At 31.7% G+C, this 26,101-nt stretch overlaps 1 protein-coding gene across 1 annotated transcript in view; it reads left to right on the plus strand.

The window, feature by feature from the left end:
• The window catches only part of LOC127547394 (cyclic nucleotide-binding domain-containing protein 1-like), a 311,530-nt gene extending 288,858 nt beyond the window's left edge, over window positions 1–22,672 (plus strand). Inside the window, exons 5-7 of the mRNA XM_051974307.1 lie at window positions 11,732–11,877; window positions 22,080–22,276; window positions 22,667–22,672. Coding sequence (XP_051830267.1) covers window positions 11,732–11,877; window positions 22,080–22,276; window positions 22,667–22,672 — 349 coding nt within the window. The remainder of the gene's footprint in view (window positions 1–11,731; window positions 11,878–22,079; window positions 22,277–22,666) is intronic.
• Window positions 22,673–26,101: the final 3,429 nt, after the last annotated feature.

Here is a 26,101-nt window from a genome sequence, read left to right on the forward strand (position 1 = left end):
CCATTCTACCTTACCCCTTTCCCTTCTCCCAGTGCATTCCTCTTTTTTACACCTCAATTTAATATATTTTTAGTTATCATTTCATATCTGTGCATTCACCTTTCAACTACCCTAATAATGAGAAAGTTCTTATGAGTTATAAGTATCATCTTGTGATATAAAAATGTAAACACTTTAGCTTTTTTGAATCCCTTATAATTTCCCATTCCTTTTTTTTAATCATTTATGCTTCTTTTTAGTCTCCCATTTGAAAGACAAGTTTTATTTCAGCTCCAGTCTTTTTATCAGACGTGCTAAAAAGTCATTTGGTTCTACTAATGCTCATTTTCCCCTGAAGGATTATATTCAGTTTTGCTAGATAGGTGATTTTTTTATTGTATTCCTAGATCCTTTGCTCTCTGGAATATCATATTCCAAGCCCTTTGATCCTTTAATGCAGAAGCTGCTATGACTCTATAATACATGAATTGTTTCTTGTGGGCTGCTTGAAACATTTTCTCCCTGAACTGGGAACTCGGGAACATGTCTATATAATATTCCTGGTGTTGGGGTTCAATCAGGTAATCTGTGATATTTGAAAGAATCCAGGACTCAGACTGTCTCCAAGTCAACTAAGGCATTTATTAATTTTTATTGAGGATCACATACTCGAGTGGGCTATAATCCTTTAAGGAGTTAGCAGCCTAGCCAAGCAAGCAAAGATATTTATGGAATCTCATTATATCACAAGATATGTGAATTTTGAGGTTGTAGGAGAAATTTGCTAACATGAGGAGGTCCTAAAGCCCAGATGGGGCTGTGCATGTAGTTATCCAGAATGCATGCAAAAATGTCCACTGGAGGGATATTAATGTATGATAATGATATAATTAATCTGATTTTATCATGAGTTCATCAAAAGGACAGCAAAGAATAATAATGTGCAGGTGCCATGACAGGAAAGATTATTCAGGTTTGCACTTTAGTTTCCTCTTGTGGTACTTAGGTTATTGGCTGATTTCTGTGATATGCCTAGTATATTTAAATTAGATGAATGATGTGGTGACAGACCATACAGACCTATATCTGTCAGTAATTAATTAAGGAATTCTGAGGAATTTGGACTAGAGTGAGGGAGAACAATCAGAATCCCATCCCTGGAAGTTTTTATCTTGACATCTCATTCAGAAATCATTGGTGGATTCTTCCAATTTCTATTTTACCCTCTTGTTCTAGAAAACCAGAGCAATTTTCCTTGATAATTCTTTGAAAGATGATACCTAAACTCTTTTTAAATTATGGCTTAGAAATAGTCCAATACTTCTTAAATTATCTCTCCTCAATCTATTTTCTAAGCAAGTTGTTTTTACAATAGGGTATTTTGCCTTTTCTTCTCCCTCTCACCCATTTAAAAAATTGGTTGTATTTCTTCTTGCTGTCTCATGTTCTCATTCAGTTTCACTTGTCCCATTCTAATTGTTAAGAAATTCTCCTCTTTAGTGAGTTTTTGTATTTCCTTTTCTATCTAGCCAATTCTAATTATTAAAGAATTCTTGTATTCAGTAAATTTTTATATCTCTTTTTCCATTAGGCCAATTCTGATTTTTACAAACTTTTTCCTCTTTGGTGTATTTTTGTTTTTCTCTTAGCCTTTTGCTTATTCAGTTTTTAAGGTGTTATTTTCTTTAGTAGTTTTGTTGCTTGTTTTGCCAAACTCTTGCCTCTTTTTTATGATTTTTTGTATTGCTCTTTTGTTTTACTAATGTTTCCTTTACTTCTTTTTAATTTTAAAAATTCTTTTAAAACTCTTTTTGTAGTTCTTTTTGGAATCGAGACAAATTTATATTTTTCTTCAAGGCTCTGGGTATAGCAGTTTTGACTTTGTTGTATTCTTCTGAGTTTGTGTTTTGAACTTCCCTGTAACCATAAGAACTTTGAATGATTAGGTTCTTTTTCCCCCAATTTTTTTCCAGCCTATTTCTTGACTTTATAAGTGAAGTTTTGCTCTTGAGGTGGAGGGGCCACTGTCTCAATCTTCAGGCTTGTCTTTCTGATGTTCTCAGAGTTAGTTCTAAGCGTCTGGAATTTTTAAGTTCTTCCAAGATGATATGATGTAAGGAGAGATGTGATCAGTGCTCTTTTAGCCTGTACTCAGGTCTGTGAGTGACCACAAATACTCTTTTCCATCTTGGAAATTTGAGCAGGATTTCTACTTCCCTGTGGCTATAAGTTCTGGTGTGCTAGTATTCTTCTTTGGGACTACAACCTATGTCCCATGTATGGGTAAAATACCCAGTGTCAGTAAAAGGACCCTTATAATATTTTTCTAACTATTTGTCTGTGAGCTGAGACTGGCACACTGCTGTTGCCACTGCTGATGCAGTCACCCCCAAAGCTTGTTTCTATTTTGCTGGGTCCGGGCCTGCATCTCCTTGAATTATGCTCCATTCTTATCCCAATGGAATAGACTTTTTCTATTGACCTTCTAAGTTGTCTTGGACTGGAAAATTGTTTCACCTCATACTTTTGTGGTTGGTACTACTCCAGAATTCATTTTGAAACTTTATCTTTTTTGGAAGGGAATTTGGAGGAATTCAAATGAGTCCCTCCCTTTTTTTACCATCTTGTTTTTGCCCTCATTTCCTTAGATTTTTTCTGTCATCACGGAGAGCAAAAAAGTGAAAAAAAAAATTCTCAATAAAAGAGCAGAAATATGTGCTCTCTTTTAATAGATTAAAAAAATTGGATAGATGACCATCCAAGTGATATTTTTACAAAAAAGAATGAGGTTGGATAATATAATATATGTAGTTTCTTACAATTGAAATGTTCTATGACCTATAAAATGGAGATGATGCTAATTTTGCTAGGAGGTGTCAAGGTTGAACGTGATAGCTTCTTGTGATTCCTTCCAACTTTTAGATCTGTGATTCAATGAGAGGTTCTACATAGCCATTTTGAGTACACAGCAAGCAGGACCTTTTTCTGAATGGAATGTAGGAAGGGGGACTGCAGGGTTGAGGCATAAGGGACAATATTTGTTTAAGTGTCTTGAAGTTTCCTTTACCTTCAAAATTGTAAAAAATTTTCTCATGTTAAAGCTGGACTCAAATCAGATAAACTGACACAAGGATGTCAAGAAGGGGTTAAAAAACAACAAAAATTTAAATGTCTTATTATTCAATACAAATGATTTGCTATCAGATCTTTTTGTTGCTTTGTTTTACTGACTTGTATATCTCCTGCACGATATTGGAACTGGAATTAGATAATGTAGGTTTAAATTGGGTTTTGCTACCTACTATTGTTGTGACCTTGAGCAAATAATGGAACCTCTTCAATTCTCAGCTTGCTCACCCATAAAATGAGAGGACTCAACTACGTGACCTCTAAGTTTCTCTAAGCTCTAAATCTATAAGTCTATAACTTTTAATTTGGATAAAATTCTTGTCTGAGGAAGTAAAAGCCCATGAATAAAATGAAATTTGGAAGATAAATTCTGATATTAGTTCTCTCTGCTCTCCTTTTCTCCTTACCTTGTGTAGTAAAAAAAGAGCTTAAAATATTTTAAAGATGCTTTATGACTTTTTCTTTTTCTTGGTGTTGTACATATGTGTATGTGTATTGGGGAGAGGTAACTTAAACCCTTGGATTTACTTTAAAGTTTTATATACATTGTATTTATTGAGCTTTTATATATATTTTATTATTTATTTATTGAGTTTTATGTACATTATATTTGTTGAGCTATTCTACCTGGAAGTGTGATGAAGAGAAAAGAATAATGACTTTGGAGGACATACAAAAGATATTTAGTTACTGTGACCTTGGGTTTACCTCTTTGAGCATCAATTTCTTCATGTGTCAAATGGAGATGATTACATGTACAACTCGAAGGACTGCTTTTTTTAAAGAAGAGTTTTGCAAACTTTGAAGCTTTGTAGTATAAATTTAAGTTATTAATGGTGAGGCAATTTGGCACAAAGAATTTAAGTTCTCCTTGAAGCTAGAAAGGCCTCTGTTTAACTTCTACTTCTGATACATCCTAACTCTCTTATCCTAGCAAGTCACTTCTCAGTGCTCCAGGTAATCCTGTAAGATTTTAAGTTGTAAAGAACAATTTTATTGATAGAGGGAATTTCTCTTTTTAGGATTTTATGAAACCATAATCCAGTCCCGGTTTTCTACGATATTCATAGTAGCAATCATTGCTCTTTGATTCTTGGTACCTGTGAATGAGAAATTTTTTAAAAATTTAAAAACTCTAAAGTGAAATGCACTTTGGATGTCAAGAATTGAGAATTCATGAAAATGTAAAGAAACTATAAATTTCACAATTCATATGAATTTCAAAAAGGATTCCCAGCCCCTTTTAAAAACCATGCCAAGATGAGTACATTTATCCACCTATCATGGGATGTTTTGAAATGTGTTTTCTATCTTTTCTCCTCCAGATGCCATTGAGGTTTCTGAGTTGTAAGTTTTCTTCTTAGAAGAAATATTGCAGGGTATAAGAAGATAGTTTATTGGCCTTGAAAATCCTTTCTTTCCAGGAATGAAGGAGTCATTGTTCAGCAGCAATAGCTCATTAACATTATTCTGGACAGGTAGAGCTAATAGGTGCTCTCCCAGCTCTGTTAGATCTTAGATGTACGTAAACATAGCAATAAGCTCACCAGACAGGCACATTGTGTCTCTGACAGCTGTCTACTCCCCGAATGACCAAACCCACTTTCTAGAATACTGAATAGCAGCCAATATTTGTCACCTGAATTGGGATGATCAAATAAGACTGAATTTTTATTCAGTTCACTCACCCCTAAATGATTAGACAGTGCAAACGAGAGAACAGATAGAGGATGATGTTGCATATTGATGGCTAAGGAGGCACTGATTAGTGAGTAATTGCAAACTCACTATGTCTTTCTGCAGTAGGATTTGATGGTGCACTGCCTGGAAATTGGGGGCATCAACTTAGTTGCAAAATTAGTGTTAATGTATTTTTTTTCAGTACATCTTCACATTTGTGAAAAGATGAAGTATTAAAGCTTAGCTTCTGATATTAAATCCATTGTCTTATTCTGGCCTTCAACAGGGAAGCATTTATGTAAGAACAAAGTTGTATCTACCTTTTTGGCTTGTAATTTCTTGGATAACATGTTTTTTTACTTAGATGACTTTAAGGGATATTTCTTAACTGTCTATAATTAGCCAAGTATCTTACATTTATGTGTCATAAAGTGTATGAACAAATGTTATGTTCAAAGGAGAGTGAGATTCTAGACAAGAGATTTTGGAAAACATGTTTTTGAGATAAGATACTATGATCCTATGAAATTTTATTATCCTTTCTTATCTTACATAAGGCTATTTCCATCCTGGGAATCTAGAAATCCTTAGACCATTATAGAAGTGATTTCTTGCTACCACTTTTGCAATTGTGCTGAATTTTTGACTATTTATTTTGCCTTCAGCAATATATAGGATATCATCTATATTTAAAGACATAGATAGATTTTTAAATTTATTTTGCTGATAGTTTTGTTTTTCATAATGTAGATGAATTGGGAACTATTATTATGTATCTTTTTGAGACAAGTTTGAAAGAACTAGATGAAAAGTACAAATGATGGAAAGCTTTGAAAAAAAGTAACCTTGCCATTAGAGCTCAAAATAGTTAAGGAGGAGAATGGTTAGCTTGTTCACTAGAATTTTAGAAGATTATATATATATATTCAGATAAAAAACAAAAACAGAAAAACGAAAAAATATTAAAGTAAAAATTAGCTTAGGAACAAGATCTAAAAACACAAACTCAAATAATCAAGATGAAGGAGAAAAGGGAGAGGTATATAAGCAGATTGATATAGGAATATAGAAGTTCATCAATTGGTACAAATAAAAATTTATATATATATACATAAAACTATATATATATTACATTATATATATATACATTAACAAAATTGAAAATTTGAGATTAGTAAATTTCATCATATAATTAAAAATTAAAAAACCTATAAAATCCCCAACAACAAAACCCAAAATAATTCCTTGAAAACTGGAGAAATGGATAAAATGGGGAGGGGGGAGAACCTATAAAGTAACAAAATCTTTACATAAAAAAATCTAAGTGTCTGACATGTAAGGTATGCAGAGAAGTAGCAAAATATATGATTGAGAGCCATTCTCTAATACCTAAAAGATTCACAGTATCTGACAAATACTAGGCCCTTAGTAGTAAAGACTTGCTGATTGTTTGATTTATGAATGGATGAATGAATAAATTATAAAGATATGAGTAATTTTTAAAGGAAGAATCTTTAATAACAAAAGAAACAATATCAGGAAAATGAACATCAAAAGAACATTGAAGTCTTTCTTACTTCAAGGCCAGAAAATTTTCCAGGTTGACTAAGAACAATTGTAGAAAGTTAAACCAACTTAGATTAGATTAGATCTATAAATTGATTCAATTATTCTAGAAGGCATTTTTGAATGACATAGTAGATAAAGTACTGTATCTGGTATAAGAAAAATTGCTCTTCCTGATTTCATATCTGACCTCAGAAACTAGTTATATGACCCTGGGAAAACCACTTAACCAAGTTTGCCTCAATTTATTCATCTGTAAGATAAACTGAAGAAGGAAATGGCAAGCCACTCCATACCTTTGTCAAAACTCCCCACCCCAACCAAAAATGGAGTCATAAAGAACTGGACATGAGTGAAAAATGACTGAACTGAAATAAATTTTTTTTCAGGTTATTGAAGCAGCATGCCAGCAATTAGGTTCAGCAGTGCATCAGAAACTACAGATATACTAGATTTGGTAGAACATAACCCCAATTAGAAGTGTCCCAGACCAAACAGCTGTGGTGTTGGTTAGTTGTATTTTACTGCTTTTTTCATTACTTCATTTTTCCTTTTCATTCTTTGTTAATGATATCTAAGATGTGATCTCTGTATAGGGAAGATAGGTATACATTTGAAAATGAAAATTATAATTAAAACAATGTTTTAATAGTTTTAGGAATGATAAAATCCAAAACAATATGATGTTTTAAAAGATCATGAAATTAAGAAAAATGATGTGTTTTTTTTAAAACATGTAAATAATGAAGAAAAGATAGATACACTCTTTGGAACAGTATGGAACAACAACTTTTGGCAGAGAAATCAGAATTACTCAACCCCTAATTGCTTCTTTTTTCATCACCAAGGATAATAATAATCTTCATATTGGGAAAGGTCATTTAAATAAGATTAACAGAGATTGAAAATGAAGATAAATGAAGAGAAGTAAGAGAGCAATTAACTATTCTAAATGAGTTCAAGCCACCTGACCCAGATAAATTACATCACAGTGTACTAAAAGAACTTGTAGATATAATAGATGAAATAATCAATTGGCTTTAGGGAATCATGGAAGATATTCAACGTGGGGAAAGAATGAAAGAAGTTAAATGAAATGTTTTTTAAAAATATAATCAATACTTACAAACTATAAGCTAATTACCTTGAATTCTAGGTAAAATTCTAGGACGAATTGTTAAAGTGATTGCTAGGGCTTAGAAATGCTGATCACTATGAACTCTTATGGTTTAATTATGAACAAGTTTTATAACCTGCTTGTTAGTCTGCCTGCCACAAGTCTTTTCCCACTCTCGTTCATCATGCTCTCAGCCATCAAATTAATTGTCCAAGTCTGACCATGTCACTACCTTGTTCAATAAATTTCAAAACACGTACAGAATCAAATATAAAATTATCTGGATTTCATCTCTACACATCTCTGCTTTCTGTCTTTCCTGGTTTCCTTCAAGTCTCAGCTAAAATCTCACCATCTAAACAAAATCTTTCCTGAATCCTCTTAATTCTAGTTTCCTTTGTGGATTCTTTCTAATATATACAATATACAGCTGTGATAGTTCTTGTATATAATTGGTTCATTTCTGTTGCCTTTGATTAGATCATGTATTTCCTAAGAACAGGGACTGTCTTTAAATACTCTTTCATCTCCAGTGCATAGTCCTGGGCATATAGTAGGTACTTAATAAATGCTTATTGACTGAATGATATGCTTATGTAATTTTTGGAGATTATTACTGAATATGTAGATAGAAAAAATTCTATGTGTGTTTACTTGGATTTCAGTTAGATATTTGATAAAGTTTTTCACTTTATGCCTTCTAGAATATATACAGAGAAGGACAATGAGAATAGTAAGGTAATTTGATATCATATTCAAAAAGCAGTTGCAGAGACAGCATGCTTATTAGAAAAAAATTATTCTGTTTTCCAATATTTAAAGGGTTGTCATTTGGAAGAGAGTATAGTTCTATTTTTACTGACTCCTGGAGAAAATAATAGGAAATCATGGTAAAACAATTAGATCATAAGGAATGATTCCCTAAAAATTTAAGCTATCTCCAAATGGAAGTGGATATTTTTGAAGCTGAGTTTTACTGTCATTGACTAACTTCTAGAATAGTCTGAAAAACCACAATTTTTTGGATGTTTCAGAAGAGATTTGAGTAAATGATCTATGCAGTCCCCTAAATCCCTAAGGTTCTATGATTGTAGAATTTTAATAAATGTTCATTAAAGTGAATTGCATAGCCTCGAGTTCTGCTGCCCTTATATTAAGACCCAGTGCTATTCTGCTTGATAGTTGTTTCCAAGTAATATGTGCTTGAACATCTATTTTTTAAAATTTTATTTTATAATGATAGTTCTTCACTTGGCACCTGACAATTTTTCTTCAGCAATCTCTTCATTAAAAATAGCTCATTATTCCTTTTTCTGTAGTTTTTCATTCCAAATATGTAGATACTATCTTCACATTTAATTCCCTACTGTTTAGGGAAGAAACTACATTGCCTAGATCAGCACATTTTCTTAGAAAATAATACAGATGCATAATCAATCAAAAGTACTCTGAGGAATTCACTACATTTTCTCTTGACATCATCACACTGTATATAAACATTCTCTGATATTTATATATTATTTTCTAATTTCATAAATGTTATTTCATATAAGGAATATTGCTATTGCACAATAGAATTAAATGAGGTTAGGAAAATATTCCAGGATCCCAGAATTTCAGTAATAGAATGAATGCCAGTGGCCATCTTTACTATCTTAACCTGAATAAGGATAATAGGTGTTACTCTAAGCACAAAAAAATGCTTCAATTGTGACATTGGAAGGCTTCAATAGACAATTTTTATACTAGTGCAAATAAAAAAGTTGTTGATGGCAGTTATAAGATTATGTGACGATCAACTCTGATAGATCTTTTTAACAGTGACGTGATCTCATTTCCAATGGACTGGTGATGGAAAGAACCATCTGCATCCAGAGAGATACTATGAGGATTGAATGTGGATCACAAAATATAGTATTTTAATCTTTTTGTTGTTTTTTTCTTTTTCATTTATTTTCTTTTGTGCAGCATGATAAATGCGGAAATAAGTATAGAAGAATGGCATATGTTTAACACATATTGGATTACTTAATGTCTAGGGGAGGGCATGGGAAGAAGGGAGGAAGAAAAATTTGGAACATAGGTTTTACAAACATGAGTGTTGAAAACTATCTTTGCATATATTTTGAAAATAAAAAGCTATTTTTTAAAAAGAAATAAACAAAAAATCTCTGCTCAAAAAAATAAAAAAAGTTGTTGAATTTCAGAAAACTGGAGCATCCTCACAACAAAGCATCTAAAATCAGAAGTCTCATTGAATATTCAAATTGAATTAATCTTTTTAAAAATCAAGATATCATTTCATTAGTATAAGCAGCTCCCAAAGAGTAAGCTTCTCTTACCAATGAAGATTGTTAATGGTTCTTTAATTTTTAGACTTAATGAATTGCTTCTGTCACTAAGAAGTTAAGTGACTTGTCCAAAGCCACACTGCCAGAATTCAGCTGCTTGAGGACTTCATCCCTGCCTTCCTTGCTTCTGAAGCTGGCTATCTACTGCACCATAACATTTCTCTTAATTAATTTCCTAAGTATTAACATTTTAAATTTTAAAAATATTAGGCAGTGGAACTAATAAAGGTATAACTACTATAATCACCTTCTGAAAAGAATATATAATTGATTCATACATGCTTCATAATTGGTATGAGGGATCATTTTTCTTGGTGATCAATTTTACTATGAAAATTGATGAGTCTATTATATGATTGATTTGTGTTATCTTCAATATTTTTATTGCATTCATATATTTCTCCTCAGGATCCTATTCTATAGTCCTGAAATGTTAGCTTAAAGCATACATGCAATACTTATTTCTTTAAAGTTAGAAACAATGCAACTCAATAGCATTTTCCTTGTAGCTTGATTAAGGCTAATAAAAAATACTGAAATATTGTATTTTGCATAATTACTCCAGGATTGTCAAGACACACAAAAAAGTTTTGTTTGATTTCCTTTAATTTCAAGTAACCAGCAATAATATTTTGCAGTATGAAGACAGTGATTAGAATGCAGAATTGTAAGTCAGGAAGAACTAAGTTCAAATTCTGACTCTGTTATTTATTAACTATATCAACCTGGATAAATCAATTACTTTTATGTTGTTTAGTCATTTCTAGTTGTGTTTAACTCTTTGTGATCCTTTTGGGGTTTTCTTGGCAAGATGGAGTTATTTCCCATTCTTTTTTCCAGCTCATTTTGCAGATGAAACTGGGTTAAGTGACTTGCCCAGGATCACACAGTTAGTAAGTGTCTGACATTGGATATAAACTCAGGTCTTTCTGACTTCAATTATGGCACTATATCTATTGTATCCCTAACTGACTTAACATTTCTTTTATAAGCAGCAGTCAGGTCCTTGGACCTTAAGCTAAGTCACCCATGGATTGTGATCTGTGTGTGTGGAAAGAAATTTTGACAGTAAGGAACTCACAGATCCTTCTTCTACCTTCATGCCAATTTCATGTTTTCCTTTAACTTTTTTTTTTAAGCATTACTCATGTGCTTCTGTAACTTCATTGAACTGAATGTTCTTCCCATCAATGTAGATTGCAAACCATTCATACTTCTTACATACAGTGATCATCCATCATAGATTTGCCAGAGCAATTTACCAAATATTCTAGAGACTTTCCTCAAATCCTCCTGACATCAAAAGTATACCAGTGGAGTCCTCAAACACTTTACTTATAATCTTTAGATCTCACTAAGTGACTAGCCCATTTTCTTTAATTCATTTCCTTATGAGACCCTTTATTCTAGTTCTTACTTTCAGATAATCATTTCTTATATACATATTCATTTTCTATATACACATATACATATATACACACATATATGAGTATATCTATGGTATAGGTTACTTACATCTCTCTATTGTCTGTTAATGATCCTTATTTATAATTTATAACAAAGCCATACAATACTGGTAAAATATTAGTATTAAAAAATTGGGCCTTTGTTTCTTTGTGTATATATGTATGTGTGTATGTATATATGCATATATATATATATGTAAATATATATATATAATATAACATTGTATGGTGCCTTCAGAGCATTATTTTTAATATTATTATTGTTTTTACTTGATTACCTTTATTTTCTTGTGATGGTTTTTGGATTTAAAAAAAGCTATATTTTTTGTTATAATAAAGTTATTTGGATTGCTCTCTTCATGGAAGTCCACCAGCATTTTTTCTAAATAAGTCTCAACAAAGAAGTTAAATTCCCTTTTAATATGTGTATTTTTTTTTTACAGCCCTATTCACAGGAATGTTGCAGAACGCCACTTTATATATAAGATGATGAAAACTATTCCTGATTTAACTTCCCAACTGACCCATGAAGATTTCAAGGCACTTAGTCGAACTATCACTGTTGAAACCTGGCTGAAAGGCACCACGGGTAATGGTACCAAAGTGTGGTTAAATACTTTTCTCAGTTTGACTTTTATGGCGTTATAATGCTTCAGTATTTCAAGTTACTTAGTGTCCAAGGAAACTTTTTCTCTTATTCATATAATACATTTAGTTAAATGAATAAATTAGATAAGCTGATCCATTCCTATTTTTGGCACTTGTCTTCTCCCATATGAATTTAATGAGCAATATACTTCACAAAACTTGGTATCAGCATATATAGCTAATAATTAGAAGACCTGGAAGCTATAGTGGTTAATCAATTGGCTTGAGTTTAAATGTTCATAATATCTATTAGTTCTGAATTAAGTTCACTGGTTCTCTTTGTCCAGGGCATAGTTAAATCACATTGATTTTTCTTTTTCTTTTGAATAAATAAAAATAGTCAATGTCTCTTGCAACTACTAAATTACTTCACATAAAAAATCTTAGTTATTTTTTAGAAATTTTTACCTATTTGTATATTTTTGTCCCCAAAATTAAATCCTTATTTGGTATTTCCCTTTCTTCTTCATTTACTCCCAAATCTACTGTCATAATTAGGATTGTGAATCAGATTTAGAGCTGGAATGGATTTGAAATTGATCTACTCCAACCTCCTCGCTTTATAGATGAGGAAACTGAGAATCAGAGAGATGAAAACATCCTTGAGGTCAAACAACTAAAAAGTAAGAGAGAGAGCATGGGAACCTATTCCCTTTGATCCATTTCATATTTTCTATTCCACTATAATGAATTCCATTTGACCTGAACAGAAACAGAAAACTTATCATCATAAATACTTTTAAGGAAAAATAAAAAGCCAATAAAAAGACTATTAATACTTAACATTATTTTGATATGGTTGAGTAGATTTTAAATTAGATGAATTATTTCTGCCATTTAATGAATATTTAGAAGAAAAATGCTTTGCCACCTTTAAATATCAGAGCAACTCATATGATAAACACTACAACTCTGATTTATATGCAGAGATAATAAAAAATGATCAAATTGGCATAGCTTGAAAACATAACTTATGACTAAATCTATATAAATTTAATACAATTTATAAAACAACAAAATCTCCAAATTTGTATTTCCATAAGGTTAAAGAGCAAAAAGTCCAAATCTTTTCTTTGGATTTACTAAAAAGGAAGTAACTATTGACTAATGGTCACCAATGTTGTCTGCCTTCTGTGGGTCCCATCACTTTCTTGGCCTAGAATCTGACTTTTAGGGACCTCTAAGTCTAGAGATTATATGATTTAAATCACATGATCTCTTGCAACCTGACCTCAAGGCCTGATCTTTCTGTTCTGTAGATCTCTGGGAATAGGGATCATGTGATTTACACCTAAGGTCTGATGTACTCTATCTTATAGACTTTTTGAGAAAACTTCACCTGGTTTCACTCACACTCATACATTTCAGGAAACTTTTTAAGTTCCTTTTGTTTATCAGCATTTCTCTTTTAGAATGATCAAAGAAATTTCATAGAGTTCTCTTGGAGTAATCAAGATATTTAGTGAAAATGGGAAAACTGAGAGTCCATGCAATTAACATATTTCCCCTGTCACAAAAGTTACTAGAAGGTCCTAAACTAGAACTCATTTGCATTGTAAAGAGTCAGATGGGGAGTTCTATGGATAGAACTAGGGATCTAGAATCAGGAAGAAACGTCAAAATCTGCCTTAGATTTCTAGTAGTTGTGTGATCTTAAGCAAACTACTTAAACTCTCTCGCCACTGATAACTTCATTTATAAAATGGTGATAATAATAGTTTCTACTCCACAAGTTTGATATGAAAATAGAGCTCTGGCTCGGGAATCAGGAAGACCTGATTTTAAATCTGGCTTCAGACACTTCCAGACTGAATGCTCTTGGACAAATCACTTAACCTCTGAATGTCTGTTTCCTTGACTATAAAATAGGGATAATAATAGCAACTGCCTCCCAGAGTGGTTGTAAGTCTAAAATAAGACAATATTTGCAAAGTGTTTTATAAACTTTCAAGTACTATAAAAGTGTTAATTGTTATTATATAAGGACATTTGTAAAGCCTTTGTTCATCTTAATGAACTATACATATGTATGTATAAAGCCATCCTCCTTCCTTAAAACAATACCTTGTATGTTGCTGGGAGTGGGAGAACGAGGTGGTCCAAACTTATGATTTCATCTCTATAAGGAACTCTCAGCATGGAAACTTTTTACCAACACATCTGTAACATGTACTTACCTGGAACACAGAGAAGACCAGTGATATGCCCATAATGACAGGGCTATTACATGTTAGAGGCCCAGCGTCAACATAGCCCTTCCTGACACCCAAGTTAACTCTCTTCTACTATACTACACTGTCTCTTGCTTTATAAGTGGTAAACACTTAACAAATGTTTGCTAAATTCCCCTTTGTGAATTTTTCCTTATTTTGTACTATTTCTATTGTTTTGCTAGCCAAATGCCCTGTAAATATAATCCAGAATGGGTTATAATATCCTTGGGAGCCAGAAATGGGTCTATATACTTCTCTATGTATAACATCTAACATCCTGTTAGAAATTCTACTAGTTATTTAGAATAGATTTGATTACGACCTAAAATGTCTTGAAGGCTAGGTGAAATCTTTGCTATCTCTGAAATGTAGACTTTAAGAAATAAAATTTGGAAGAAGTTAAATAAAGATTATCATACTAATCACTTTACCAAGATGATACTAAGAGGCTAACTTTCTGAGCACTGTTGCCCAATGGTATACTGGATTGGTCTACAGGTCACTCTCAAGAGATATAATTAAATTATTGGCTACTAAAAAAAAGTAGATAAATGTTTTTTGCTTATAGTTGGAAGAAAGTGTTACTGAAGTCAAAAAGGTACGAAAAAAGGGGAAGAAAATAGAACATTTATATAAAACTTCTAGCAAATTACCAATTCTTTCCTTAAAACAAACATTTAAAAAGGAAGTTTAAATAATTTCAGTAAAATATGATGATCATCCAAAGCTGGAATGGAGCCCACTCAGACTGAGAGATAAATCCAAAAAATGAAATAGAAATGTAACTAATTTTTTTCTTAGATATTTATGTTGTTTTCCCTTTAATTTTTTCATTAAAATTTGTTATACTTTCTATTTTTCTATTTGATAAATTCTTAATGTGTTCCATAGCATTCTCTTTTATGAGTATTATGTTTCCTTAGATATCCTAAATTCTTTATGATGCTGAAATTACACAGTTTTAGTTATAGTAAAAAAAAATCCATATCCCAAGGTCCAAATAAATCATATTTAAATCAACAACTTAAATTGCAACCATAATTTGTCAGTTTTGATCAATAGTGAAAATGATGTATATCCAATTGTGGAAAATCAATTTTTAATTCAAGATGATAATTTACTTTTAATAATAGAAGTAGCCTAAAATAAAATGTTTTTATGACCTTGGTGAATACAGGTCCAGTACAGGTTAAACTTCCTTTAACAAGTATATTTTTATTTATGTAACTAAACAAAAATCTTTTCCTAATTCAAAGATGACACGTCTAGTCTACTACCCTTCTCCAGTAGCTTCTGCAGATTCCCTTTGAGTAAAGAAGCCTGGTTCCAGGTCTCCTACAATTTAATAATTGCAAATTACCAAGGAGTGGGGATACAACCAATGCCAATGAGAAGCTTGTGTGATGAATAAAAACTCCTAGAGGCAGTTTCTAGGTAATTAATGACCAATTTATAATCAATAAATTGATGGTCAGTAGGTTCTCTTGGAAGACCAAAAACAAAAATATGGAAAATCTGAAAGTATTGCATGGTTTTGAAAGAGAATGCCTATGACAAATAGAATTAAATTCTGATTGGTGGATATTTAATGAAGAGGTAGGCTAGAAGTCTTTGATTTCTCCTGAATAATGGCTTGTTCATTTGACTAAACTGCCACCAGATTTAGACAGAGTATCATCTCCATCCAGACTACTTTAAGTGGTTTTATCCCTCATTAGCTGCATCACCCTAAATTCTAATAGAGGGACACAAAGACAGGAAATGTTTTCCTTGGAAAAAACTTGCCAGATTGGTTTCTATTTACATTCTAAACAGAAGTAAGATCTAGTTGAATGGAGTCATGCCCATGATGGAAGAACATGTTCTTTGAGGATTAGGACAATCTCATCAATCAGTCATGTCTTTCAGAGACTGACTTTCTATGTGAGAAAATATAAGAAGAAAAGTCTGGTTCCTAACTTAATAGTTGGTTATTGATATAATAGCAAGATAATTTCTTTCACATGGATGTTGTAAAGTTTTTTTTTTCCCCTCTAAGCAGAGATAATTTTCTATAAATCACACTGAACTTGTGCAATCCCAAATTGCCAAGGAAACACTACTTTTTGATGCACATCATCAGAGAGCCATCATGAAGATGATATATAAGGTTAAGTGTCATTCTTTTTGTGATAGATAACCCAAAGTGTCATTGCTCAGATGATGGATAATAGAAACCAACCACAGCTTTTATGATCTATTCTAGTGTTGGAATAGCTCTGCTGTAATATGCATGATTAGAGTAAGTCTCCCTCTCTTATTTGTTAACAGGTTACTAGTTCTAAGTATTATATATTTTCATTGTAGTGCTAACCTGACCATACATAATGTAAATTTTAATCTTTTAATTGCTGTAGGAAATTGTACCTAAAGAAGTTCACATGAGAGGATTAAGGAAAGTTCATTTTAGAAAGATTAAGGGAAAGGTATGACTATTTTAAAACTGTGGAGTACTAACCTTTATATTTAGGTCCAAGATAGGCAGGAGAAATTAATTTTTCAATGCACATTTATAAGGTTACTTGATTTATCTTTTCTAGATAATATCCATTCATCCAATAAAGGTTCCCTAAATCCCATTATTTGAAAGAAAGAATTCTGGGATATGTATGTATGCATATATCATACATTTTCTCTCTCTTTCTCCCCCTCTCTCTCCCTTTCTCTCTCCCTTTCCTATCCCCTCCCTGTGTCTCTCTGTTTGTAATGTAACATATGAAAAGTTTGAGAGATAATTTAATCATTTTATTAATTATGGCTGGTGAACAATTAATAAAAGAATTTTCATTTGTTTTTTCTCATAAACAAAAAGACCTTTCATAGAGACTTCTTGACCCTTATATATCCATGGAAAAATGTGTATTCTGGTCATGTGGAAATAAACTCTGAGTAGTTAACAATTAATAAATGAATGAATATGATAATGAGAGATGTGTCAATTCTAATGAGGTACTGGGTATATGACTGATCAATGAAATGCCCCTGACAAATGGAATTCAGCCCTGATTGGTGGATATTTAATGATACTCTCTTCATGACAAGGACCAGATTCATTTTAGTGGTTATGTGTTCCCATTAATACTGAGCAGAGAGGTCTAAGAAAAGCAAAGCTCCCTTTGTTCTCTAGAGAGTTGACAATCTGTGCTTCTTTCTGAGTGGCAAATGCTTCTCTGGTTTGGCTTAGAAGTGTGGTCAGTATGAATATAGCAAATCAAAACCACCTCATCTCACAGGAAAGCTTTTCTTACTGCCCAATTTGCCTATGAATTGGGCATCTTAAAGTATAATACATCTCCAAGAAGACTGAATTCTTGACTTAAAAGCATAGAATTTACAAATGGGAATAAAATCACTGTGTCTCTATTGCCAACCTTGCAACTGCTTTCAAACTAGTTACTAACAACCATATGGGCTTGCTCTAAACCCAACAGAGTTAGGGAAGTCATTGTTTAATTTTTTGGCCACCGATCCTACTTTCTTTTACCCTAAGAAATTATCAAAAAGGGTTTATTTCATAAAACACTATATCCACCTGGCATTTTTTTCTTATCTTTTTTGAGGTAATCAGTGTTAAGTGATTTGCTCAGAGTCATAGAGGTAGTTCATCTACTAACCAAGAACTATATAACTCTCTCTTTACCTTCAAAGGTCTAATCTGTCTCTTTGACTTTATGAGTGGGACTGAACCAAAACACAGTTTCTAGGCTTTCAAATAAGGAATAAATATTTAATTTATATTACACACACATAAACATACAATTGATTGTGAGTTTGCCTTCTTTATCTTTCTATCAAATTGCCTATAATATTTTTTAGTAATGTGATATCTCAAAAATAAGATCCAGGATCATGAAAGCAGTATGGTATGATAAAAAGAACACCTGGAACAGTTGAATGATGCAGTGGATAGAGCACTGGCCCTGAAATCTGGAGGACCTGAGTTAAATTCTGGCTTTAGATACTAAACATATACTGGCTGTGTGAACCTGGACAAGTCACTTAACCCCACTTGCCTTGAGAGGGGAAAAAAAAAAAAAAAAAAAAAAAAAGGAAGAACAACAGATACAGGAAGTCTTAGTTTTGTTCCTGGCTGTGGGTCTAGATAGCTTGGTTAAATCATTTGAAACTTCTCAACTTTAATAATCTCAAATTTAATTATTCCGAAAATCTTTCAAGGTGTCTGTTCTTTGTAAATCTATAATATATAGAAAAGTTTCTTAAACTTGTGACCCTGTAAAGGGTTGTATAACTGAATGTGGTCATTGTAAAATCATGCTTTATTAGCAATAAATATTTGATATTTAAAGCTATTTTATATATCTATACATTTTAGATTGATTAAAAATTTCTTGGGCAAAAAAAACCTCTGCCATATAGAATAATTGTGTGACTCAAATAGAAAAATGTACGTAAAGTATTTTGTAACCTTAAGGCTCTATATAAATGTATGATACAACTATGGTTGTTTCTATTGCCGTAATTACTACATGTTATTACATGAGAAGAGGACAAGATAAAATAGGTATAAAAATGTGCCCTGAATTAGCACTAAAAGATAAATTTTGCTTTTTGATAATAATTTTCCTCAGATTCTTTTTGAATAATCTCCCACCTTAGTTCTGTTTTTTAGTTTTCTTCTCTTCATTCAGTGTAAGAGCTATCTCCTTCCTCCTCCACTTTCCCCAAGTTATTAGTGCTCTTTTCCTTCAGATTTTACTTTACATTTGCTTCACATTTTATATTTATTTGTGCACTGAGAAAATATGTAAATACCTTGAGGAATATGATTATCTCATTTTTCCCCAAGGAAAAATATCCCTAGGACCTAGCACAGTAGCTCAACATACAGAAAATTAATACTTATTGAAATAAAATGTTTATATAATATATACATATGTTATAAATTAATTATGGGGCACAGATGAATTATGCTATATAACAATATATTATGTAATATATTAATGCTATATTAAATATATATGGGAAGGTAAAAGAAATAAGTATTTACATAGCACCTACTATGTATCAGGTGCCTATGATAAGTACTTTACACATATTATCTCATCTTATCTTCACAACAACCTTGAAAGATAAATGCTGTTATTATCCTCATTTTATAGTGGAAGTAACTGAGATAGGAGTTAAGTGACTTCCCCAAGATCACAGCTAGTATCTTTAGTCCATGACCAGTCATCTTATCACTGTGATACCTAGTTGTCATATATGTATGTGTGTGTATTTATACATACATATATACAAACATATGGCATTGTAGTCTTTCCAATAAAATATAACTTTTTGGGCATGCTTATGGTACTATAATCTATTATCCCTTTTACACTAATAACATTAAGGTTTTTTCTTTTTCTTTCTTTCTTTTTTTTTTTTTTTTACTTAAAATTTAGTTTAGTTTTAAAGTGTATGTACATTTTTTTCAAACTTTTAATTTAAATGGAAAATCACTTGTGAAATACATTATTTAAGATTAGATATTAAGATACTTTTTAGTGTGTCAGGTAAACTTTGTTTGGAAGAAGAAACAGTTTTAGAGTCAGAAGAATAATTTTAAAATCATCTAGTTCAGTTTTCTCAGTTTGCATGTGAAGATGCTAAATGCTAGAGGGGTTAACTAATTTTCCCAAGATCACAGATAATAACAGCACCACATCCAATTATCTTTGCTTTATGGATCTGCCTTTTAAATTAAAAACAAAAAAGTCCCCAAAACCATAACCCTCAGATAGACACTATTTATATATTTTATCCATCTCTGAAAAGAAAGAAAAAGTTTAGCTGAAGTTCATACAGTTTCATCTTTGCTGCACCATACATTGAAGGTTCTGAGCCAAAGCTATTTTTGTCCAATTTGGTGATTAAGACTTGGTATTAGAATACAAATAAACTTTTATAGCCTATATAACCTTTAATAAAAGAGATTTCATTAATATTGGCATGAAAAGGATACTCAGTAAAGATTCAGCATTGATTCCTTTGGATATATCCCCTACCACCAGTCTCTTCATTTACCACAGTGCTGAGCCCTATTAGATGTCTGAAGTATCTATACATCAGTGGGCAATCCATCAACCATAAGTAGCCCCTTTTAAATAGGGGTAAAACTAGCTACTTTTTTATATCTAAGGCAACTGGGAAGCTAGTTGAATAATTCAGATTTAGTCTCTGAAACTAGTTAAGTCTTTAGGATATTTACTTTATTTCAATAGAGAGAAGTTGGCTTGATCTACATGGAATAAATATTGCTTTTATTACAGAGAACTAGTATTATATAAAGATAAATTAAGCAAAAACCTGCATGATCAAAATTGAGTTTCTTTTAAAAAATATAAAATATAAATTAAATGACTACAAAATGAACAGTGACCAAAATATTTTTGCTAATGTCCTGAAATTTTCATCATTTACTTTATTCCTTAAAGGTTTTCTTAAGGAGAAGAGAACTTTCTCTGTTATTTGACTAAGGGAGAGGCCTAATGATACAGATCATTTTATCTGATCAATCCATTGTTATTGAACTGAGAGCAAAGTTTGGAATGGGACAGCTTTAATAGTTTTTTTGGAAAGCTGCATTTATCCATTGGAAGGAACCTCAGAGACCATGTAGTCTGATTGAGAATGTAGCTCCCAGTGATCACCCACCAGCCTCTATCTCTGTGCCTTTATTAAACTTATCCTTGATTCTACAGTTTTCAATTATTTTGTCTAATATTTACTAAAATACCTACTAGTTGCAGTGTCCTATGCCATAATGCCAATTCACATTTGTAGAGTGCCATCAGGTTGGCAAATTACTTTTTCTTACAACAATTCTGTGAGGTAACTAATAAAATAATTATCCCCATTATGTAGATAAGAAGAATGAGAAAGAGGTTAAGTAGCTTCTCTATGATCACACAGCTAGTGAGTTTTGGAGCTAAAATTTGAATTTATTCTCTGACTGCAATACTAGCTTTCTATCATTTGTACAATGATTCCTCTCAACCTTTGGTAGTCAGTGGTTTAAAGGAGTTTAAAGTCTGTTAGCAAGATCAGAAATGCCAGTGTCTCTGATGTAAATTAGAGAATGAAATTTTGAATACACACAAAAAGAAAAAAAGGAACTGTATGAGATTTGTGGATATAAAGATCACTTATTACTGATTCACAGTGGGAAGGTTGGGAAAGGTTTGCACAGAAAGGAGCACCTAAGCCTGGTATGGAAAGAAAGGTAGAATATAGGAGGGATTTTGTTATAAGTATTGGGGATAGGTCATACTTACAGAGGCAGAAGACAACAGGATAAGGTCAACTAGCCACTAGTGGTTTAATTTGGCTAAGCCTATTACTGTTCTCTGACAGTTTCATTGCTGGCCTTTAGCACCAGTGTTGTAGACAATGGCCTCCTATTAATTATCATAACCCTTTAAATTATATTAACCTGACTTTCCTGCATAGTACCTGGCACATTGTAAATGCTTAATAAATACTTTAGCAGCCTATATAGCTCTTTATCTTTTAGAAAATGTTCTGTGTTGAAAGATAAAATTATTGAGAATGATTACCCTTAGATTTCAGTAAAATTCCAATTTTGCAATTTCATGGTTCCTAAAAAATCTTGATCCTTTGCCAATGAGCCCATTTTGTTTCTATAAATACATGTGCATGGTCTTTCTCCAGAAAATATCAATGAGACTGTAAATGCTTATTTATGCCATTGATACCTTTTATGGATGTGAGTGATTTTTGTGTGCTCATTTGAAAGAGGACCATTGATATTGCATAACATAAAATAAATGAATTAAAATAAAAGACAAGTCATAGATGCTACATTTTAGGAGTTAATCTGGGAAATTGAAGTTTAATATTCAATTTCTTTTTTTTAACTTTTTTTCAGTACTTGCTCATGAAAGTTTTTATGTCATATTGAAAGGCTCTGTCCGACCACGGTGCAAAATATACAAAAAAATGATTGATGTAGTACCTACAAATTTTTTCAGTGATATAACCACAGAACTATCATCTGATGATGATTTTTTCCAGGACAATCCATTGACAGGATATCGTTCTCTTATCAATCCACACTACATAATAGTAAGTATTTCATTCATTTATTGTTATGAAATAGTTTAAACTTGTCTTGATCCTTACCTCCAACTCTCCTTGCTCAGTTGAGAGAATTGTTGTTGAACTTTTTTAAAAAAATGAAACTATATGTTTTATAATGATGACTGAATTTGAAATGTGGGTTATAACATTCATGTATAATATTATCACTGTGAGTTTTTGTAAACATTGTACATCCTTTTATATTTTAATTTAAGCATACATGTTAAGTAATGGGTTCATCACCCATTTTTTCTTAAATTATATGTTCTGATAGGGCTTAAAATTTACTTGATCATTCATTTCTAGATAGTGATATTTTGTCTTAGTAAGGGAATATTTTCAGTATCCTTTTGGTTCCATATTCTCACTTTACAGATATAAAAACTGAGGCTCAAAAACTTAAGAACTGAATACATTTAGCCTGAGAAATTATGATTTCAGTGTTTTGTGGAATCTGTCTTCAAGATTTATCATGCATAAGATTGTTTAGATATATTACACATAGGTCCAGAGGGCATAATATCAAGAGGTAGAAGTTGTAAAGGCAGAGTTATAATTCATGTAATTTAAAAAAAACAAACAAACTATTCTAACATTTAGAGCTGTCCTGTCTGAGGGAGGTATTTAAGCAAGGGCTATTTTAAGCAAGGTATGTCTTAGAGAGAATTTCATATAACGTCTGTGAGTGTTTATGAAAATATTTTGATAACTCCACTTGAATATAATTGGTTTCTTCTGTAATCTTATATATTTTAATTTTTTACACTTAACCACATCTTTATGAAGAGAAATCATAAGTTTCACCTCTGTGAGAAAAAAGGGAACAACTCCTATAGTAAAAGAATTTTATTTTTAAGTATGTGTTAACCTAAAAGACTGTTAAATTCAAATTTTGAGATTTTATGATTCAGGGTGTAAGATTTAGTAGGTTTGGTGAGTTGGAAGTACATTTTAGGGCCATTTAGAAAAATGGAAGAAACAAAAGAAAATACAAATTTGGAGAAAGAAATGAGTTAAATATTATGAATATTGAGCTAAATCTTTTGACTCATATTCTAAATATGTTCCAGACTCACAGAATTAGAATTTAAATGGACAACAGATATATTTAGGCTAATCCATTCCTCAATAAGAATCCTTTCCTATATATAATGCCATTAATATATATATATATATATAATATAATATATAATATATTGCCATTGACTACCTTACATTTATTAAAGACCTGTTATAGGTCTTTAATAGGCATTGTGCTGGAAATGCACATTAAGAATGAAAGTTTCTGCTATCAAGAAGCTGTATCTCAATGGAACAGATTATATGTACATATATAAACATACATATAGAGGGATGCTATATATTTATACACACATATATAAATATGCAAACATGTATGTTTGCATATGAATGCAAAGGGGCATTTTAGTAAGAAAACACTAATAGCTGGAATTGGGAAATGGGAGGGGGGTGTAGACAAATCAGGAAAGGTTTCTTGTAGAAAACAATTCTTGAGTTACATCTCAAAAGAAACCAGGTATTATTAGAAGTAAAACTAGGAGAGTACATTCCAAGCGTGGGATTTGAAAAGTACAATATTATAGAGGCAGGAGAGGATGTGAATGTGAGGGAAAAAAAGGGAGTGAAAAGAAAGAAGCTTGTAAAGATAGGACAGAGATAGGTTTTTGAAAACTTTAAATGCTAAAACAAATTATTTTATAATTGAAACTAGAAGCAGTTGGAAGCCTCTGTATTTTATTGAGGGAGCAATAACATGATCAGATATATACTCTAGGAAAATCATGTGGGCTGTGTAGGTAGAAAATGTATTAAAGAGGAGAGAGACTTTAGGGAAGGAATCAGGAGGGTACTACAAAATTTCAGACTTGAGAGGATCAACTAGAATTGAGGTTATGTTTACAGATTGAAAGAAAATATAAGAAATATGCTTCTTTATAGATGCTTGTTGGGTATCTAAGAGAAATGTCTAGGAAGCTGGATATATGTCTGGTATTCAGGATATATGTTTTGGCTAAAGGTAAATAAAAAATGTTGGAAGCCATCTGTATATAGATGGCAGTTGAAAATGAAACCCATAGGCAAACAGTATACTTGTTGAATTAAGGATAGGAATAGTTTAGACTAAGTTTCTATAGTGACATCAAAGGATAGGATAAAAATATCACGAATAATAATAGTTATTTGTACTCACTTTTAAAACTGATTTCTAAGATAATCAAATAAATAAAATGTTAGTAACACCTATATTAAAATAGTTATAACTTGTATTATTTAATTTTATATTGATATCCAAAGTGATGTTTAGACAAATTTTTCTGCTTCACCAACAATGAATTAGTTATATATTCCTTAAATCCCATTGAAATTTTTTCCTCTTTTTTTATCTTTGTCAAATTCATGGATGTTTTCTCAGTGTGTTTTTAATTTACATTTTAAACATATTTTTAAAATCAAATATTTTATACATTTTTAAATTAATTAAACCTCTGTTTAAAAACTTAGATAAATTATCAATCAAAGAATGGTTTTATATCTTAAATAGTGATATTTAATATTTTTCTTATCTTAGACTTTTATTAGAAATGATTGATTAAAATATTTGGCCTTTATCAAGCAATTATTTTATGTCAAGCATTGTGATAAGTATGGGGGATCCACAGAATGACAAAAAAAATGGCCTCACAATTCAAGGTGCTTACAATCTAATGAGGGAGAGAACATGGAAACAGCTAGGTATATACTAGATATATACAGAGTAGGAGGAATCCAAATAAGCCACTGGGTATGAGAAGTTTGGTGCAAGGGGGAGAGTGACTAGGAAAGGCCTTCTGTGGAAAAAAGTGATTTGGAACAGATCTTGAAAAAAGTCCAAGAAAACCTGAAGGAACAATTAAGGAGGGAGAGGATTCCAAGCATGGAGCATAGTAAGTACAAAGACTTGTTTCTGCGAGAAATTTTAAATCATTTGAAGTTTTCTAATATATTAAACTACCAGTGACCTGGTCCCTGAATTGCAAGAAATATTGTTTGGCTATGGTATTCAGTAAATAGATAACTTGATGGGGGTGATGTGGATCTCCCTAGTATTTCCAAATCTTAACATTTTAAAGCATGTTTGCTGCTTGCTGTTTCTTATGCCCTAAACTTTTGGTGGTTTAAGGAACTATACTGATTTCATTATTGCCTTTTGAGTTGAACAAGAATGGGCCATTTTAAAATCTAAAATATATTTTAATCATCATATCCAAATTTGCTTTTCCAAGAACAAATAAAATTCCCTTTGGAACCTTTCCACAAATTTATATATGTTTATGTTGGAAACAGAAAATTATTCAGATGAAGTCAGAATAAGCACTTTAAAATATTTATTGATTAATTTGACTAAGGATAGTCCTGGTGCAAAATCTAGCTAAAAGTACATATTCATTTCTTGAAAATAAAGGACTGTCTCTTCTGGACCCCATAATTATTGCAATTTTGTGAATAACTTTTAAAAATCTATTAGCTAATTTTAAAATGTTTCTGCTCCATTTTCTTCATCAATGACATTAATGAAAAGTGACATTATTGTGAAAAGAGACTCAGAAAAAATTGACATCCTTTATTTAACCAATGAACTCCCCTTCCTATTCACTAACTCACTCTGCTTGGCTCAGTTTAGATTCCACTAGACATGAAGAAGCACAATTTGACCCCTTCTCTCTTTTACAGAGTTCATATACTTTACTCTATTCCATATGTTCTACAATCCAGTTATACCATGCTATTTGTTGTCCCTTGCATATAACA

This window comes from Antechinus flavipes, chromosome 1, assembly GCF_016432865.1.
Source record: "Antechinus flavipes isolate AdamAnt ecotype Samford, QLD, Australia chromosome 1, AdamAnt_v2, whole genome shotgun sequence".
NCBI classification, from domain to species: Eukaryota; Metazoa; Chordata; class Mammalia; order Dasyuromorphia; family Dasyuridae; genus Antechinus; species Antechinus flavipes.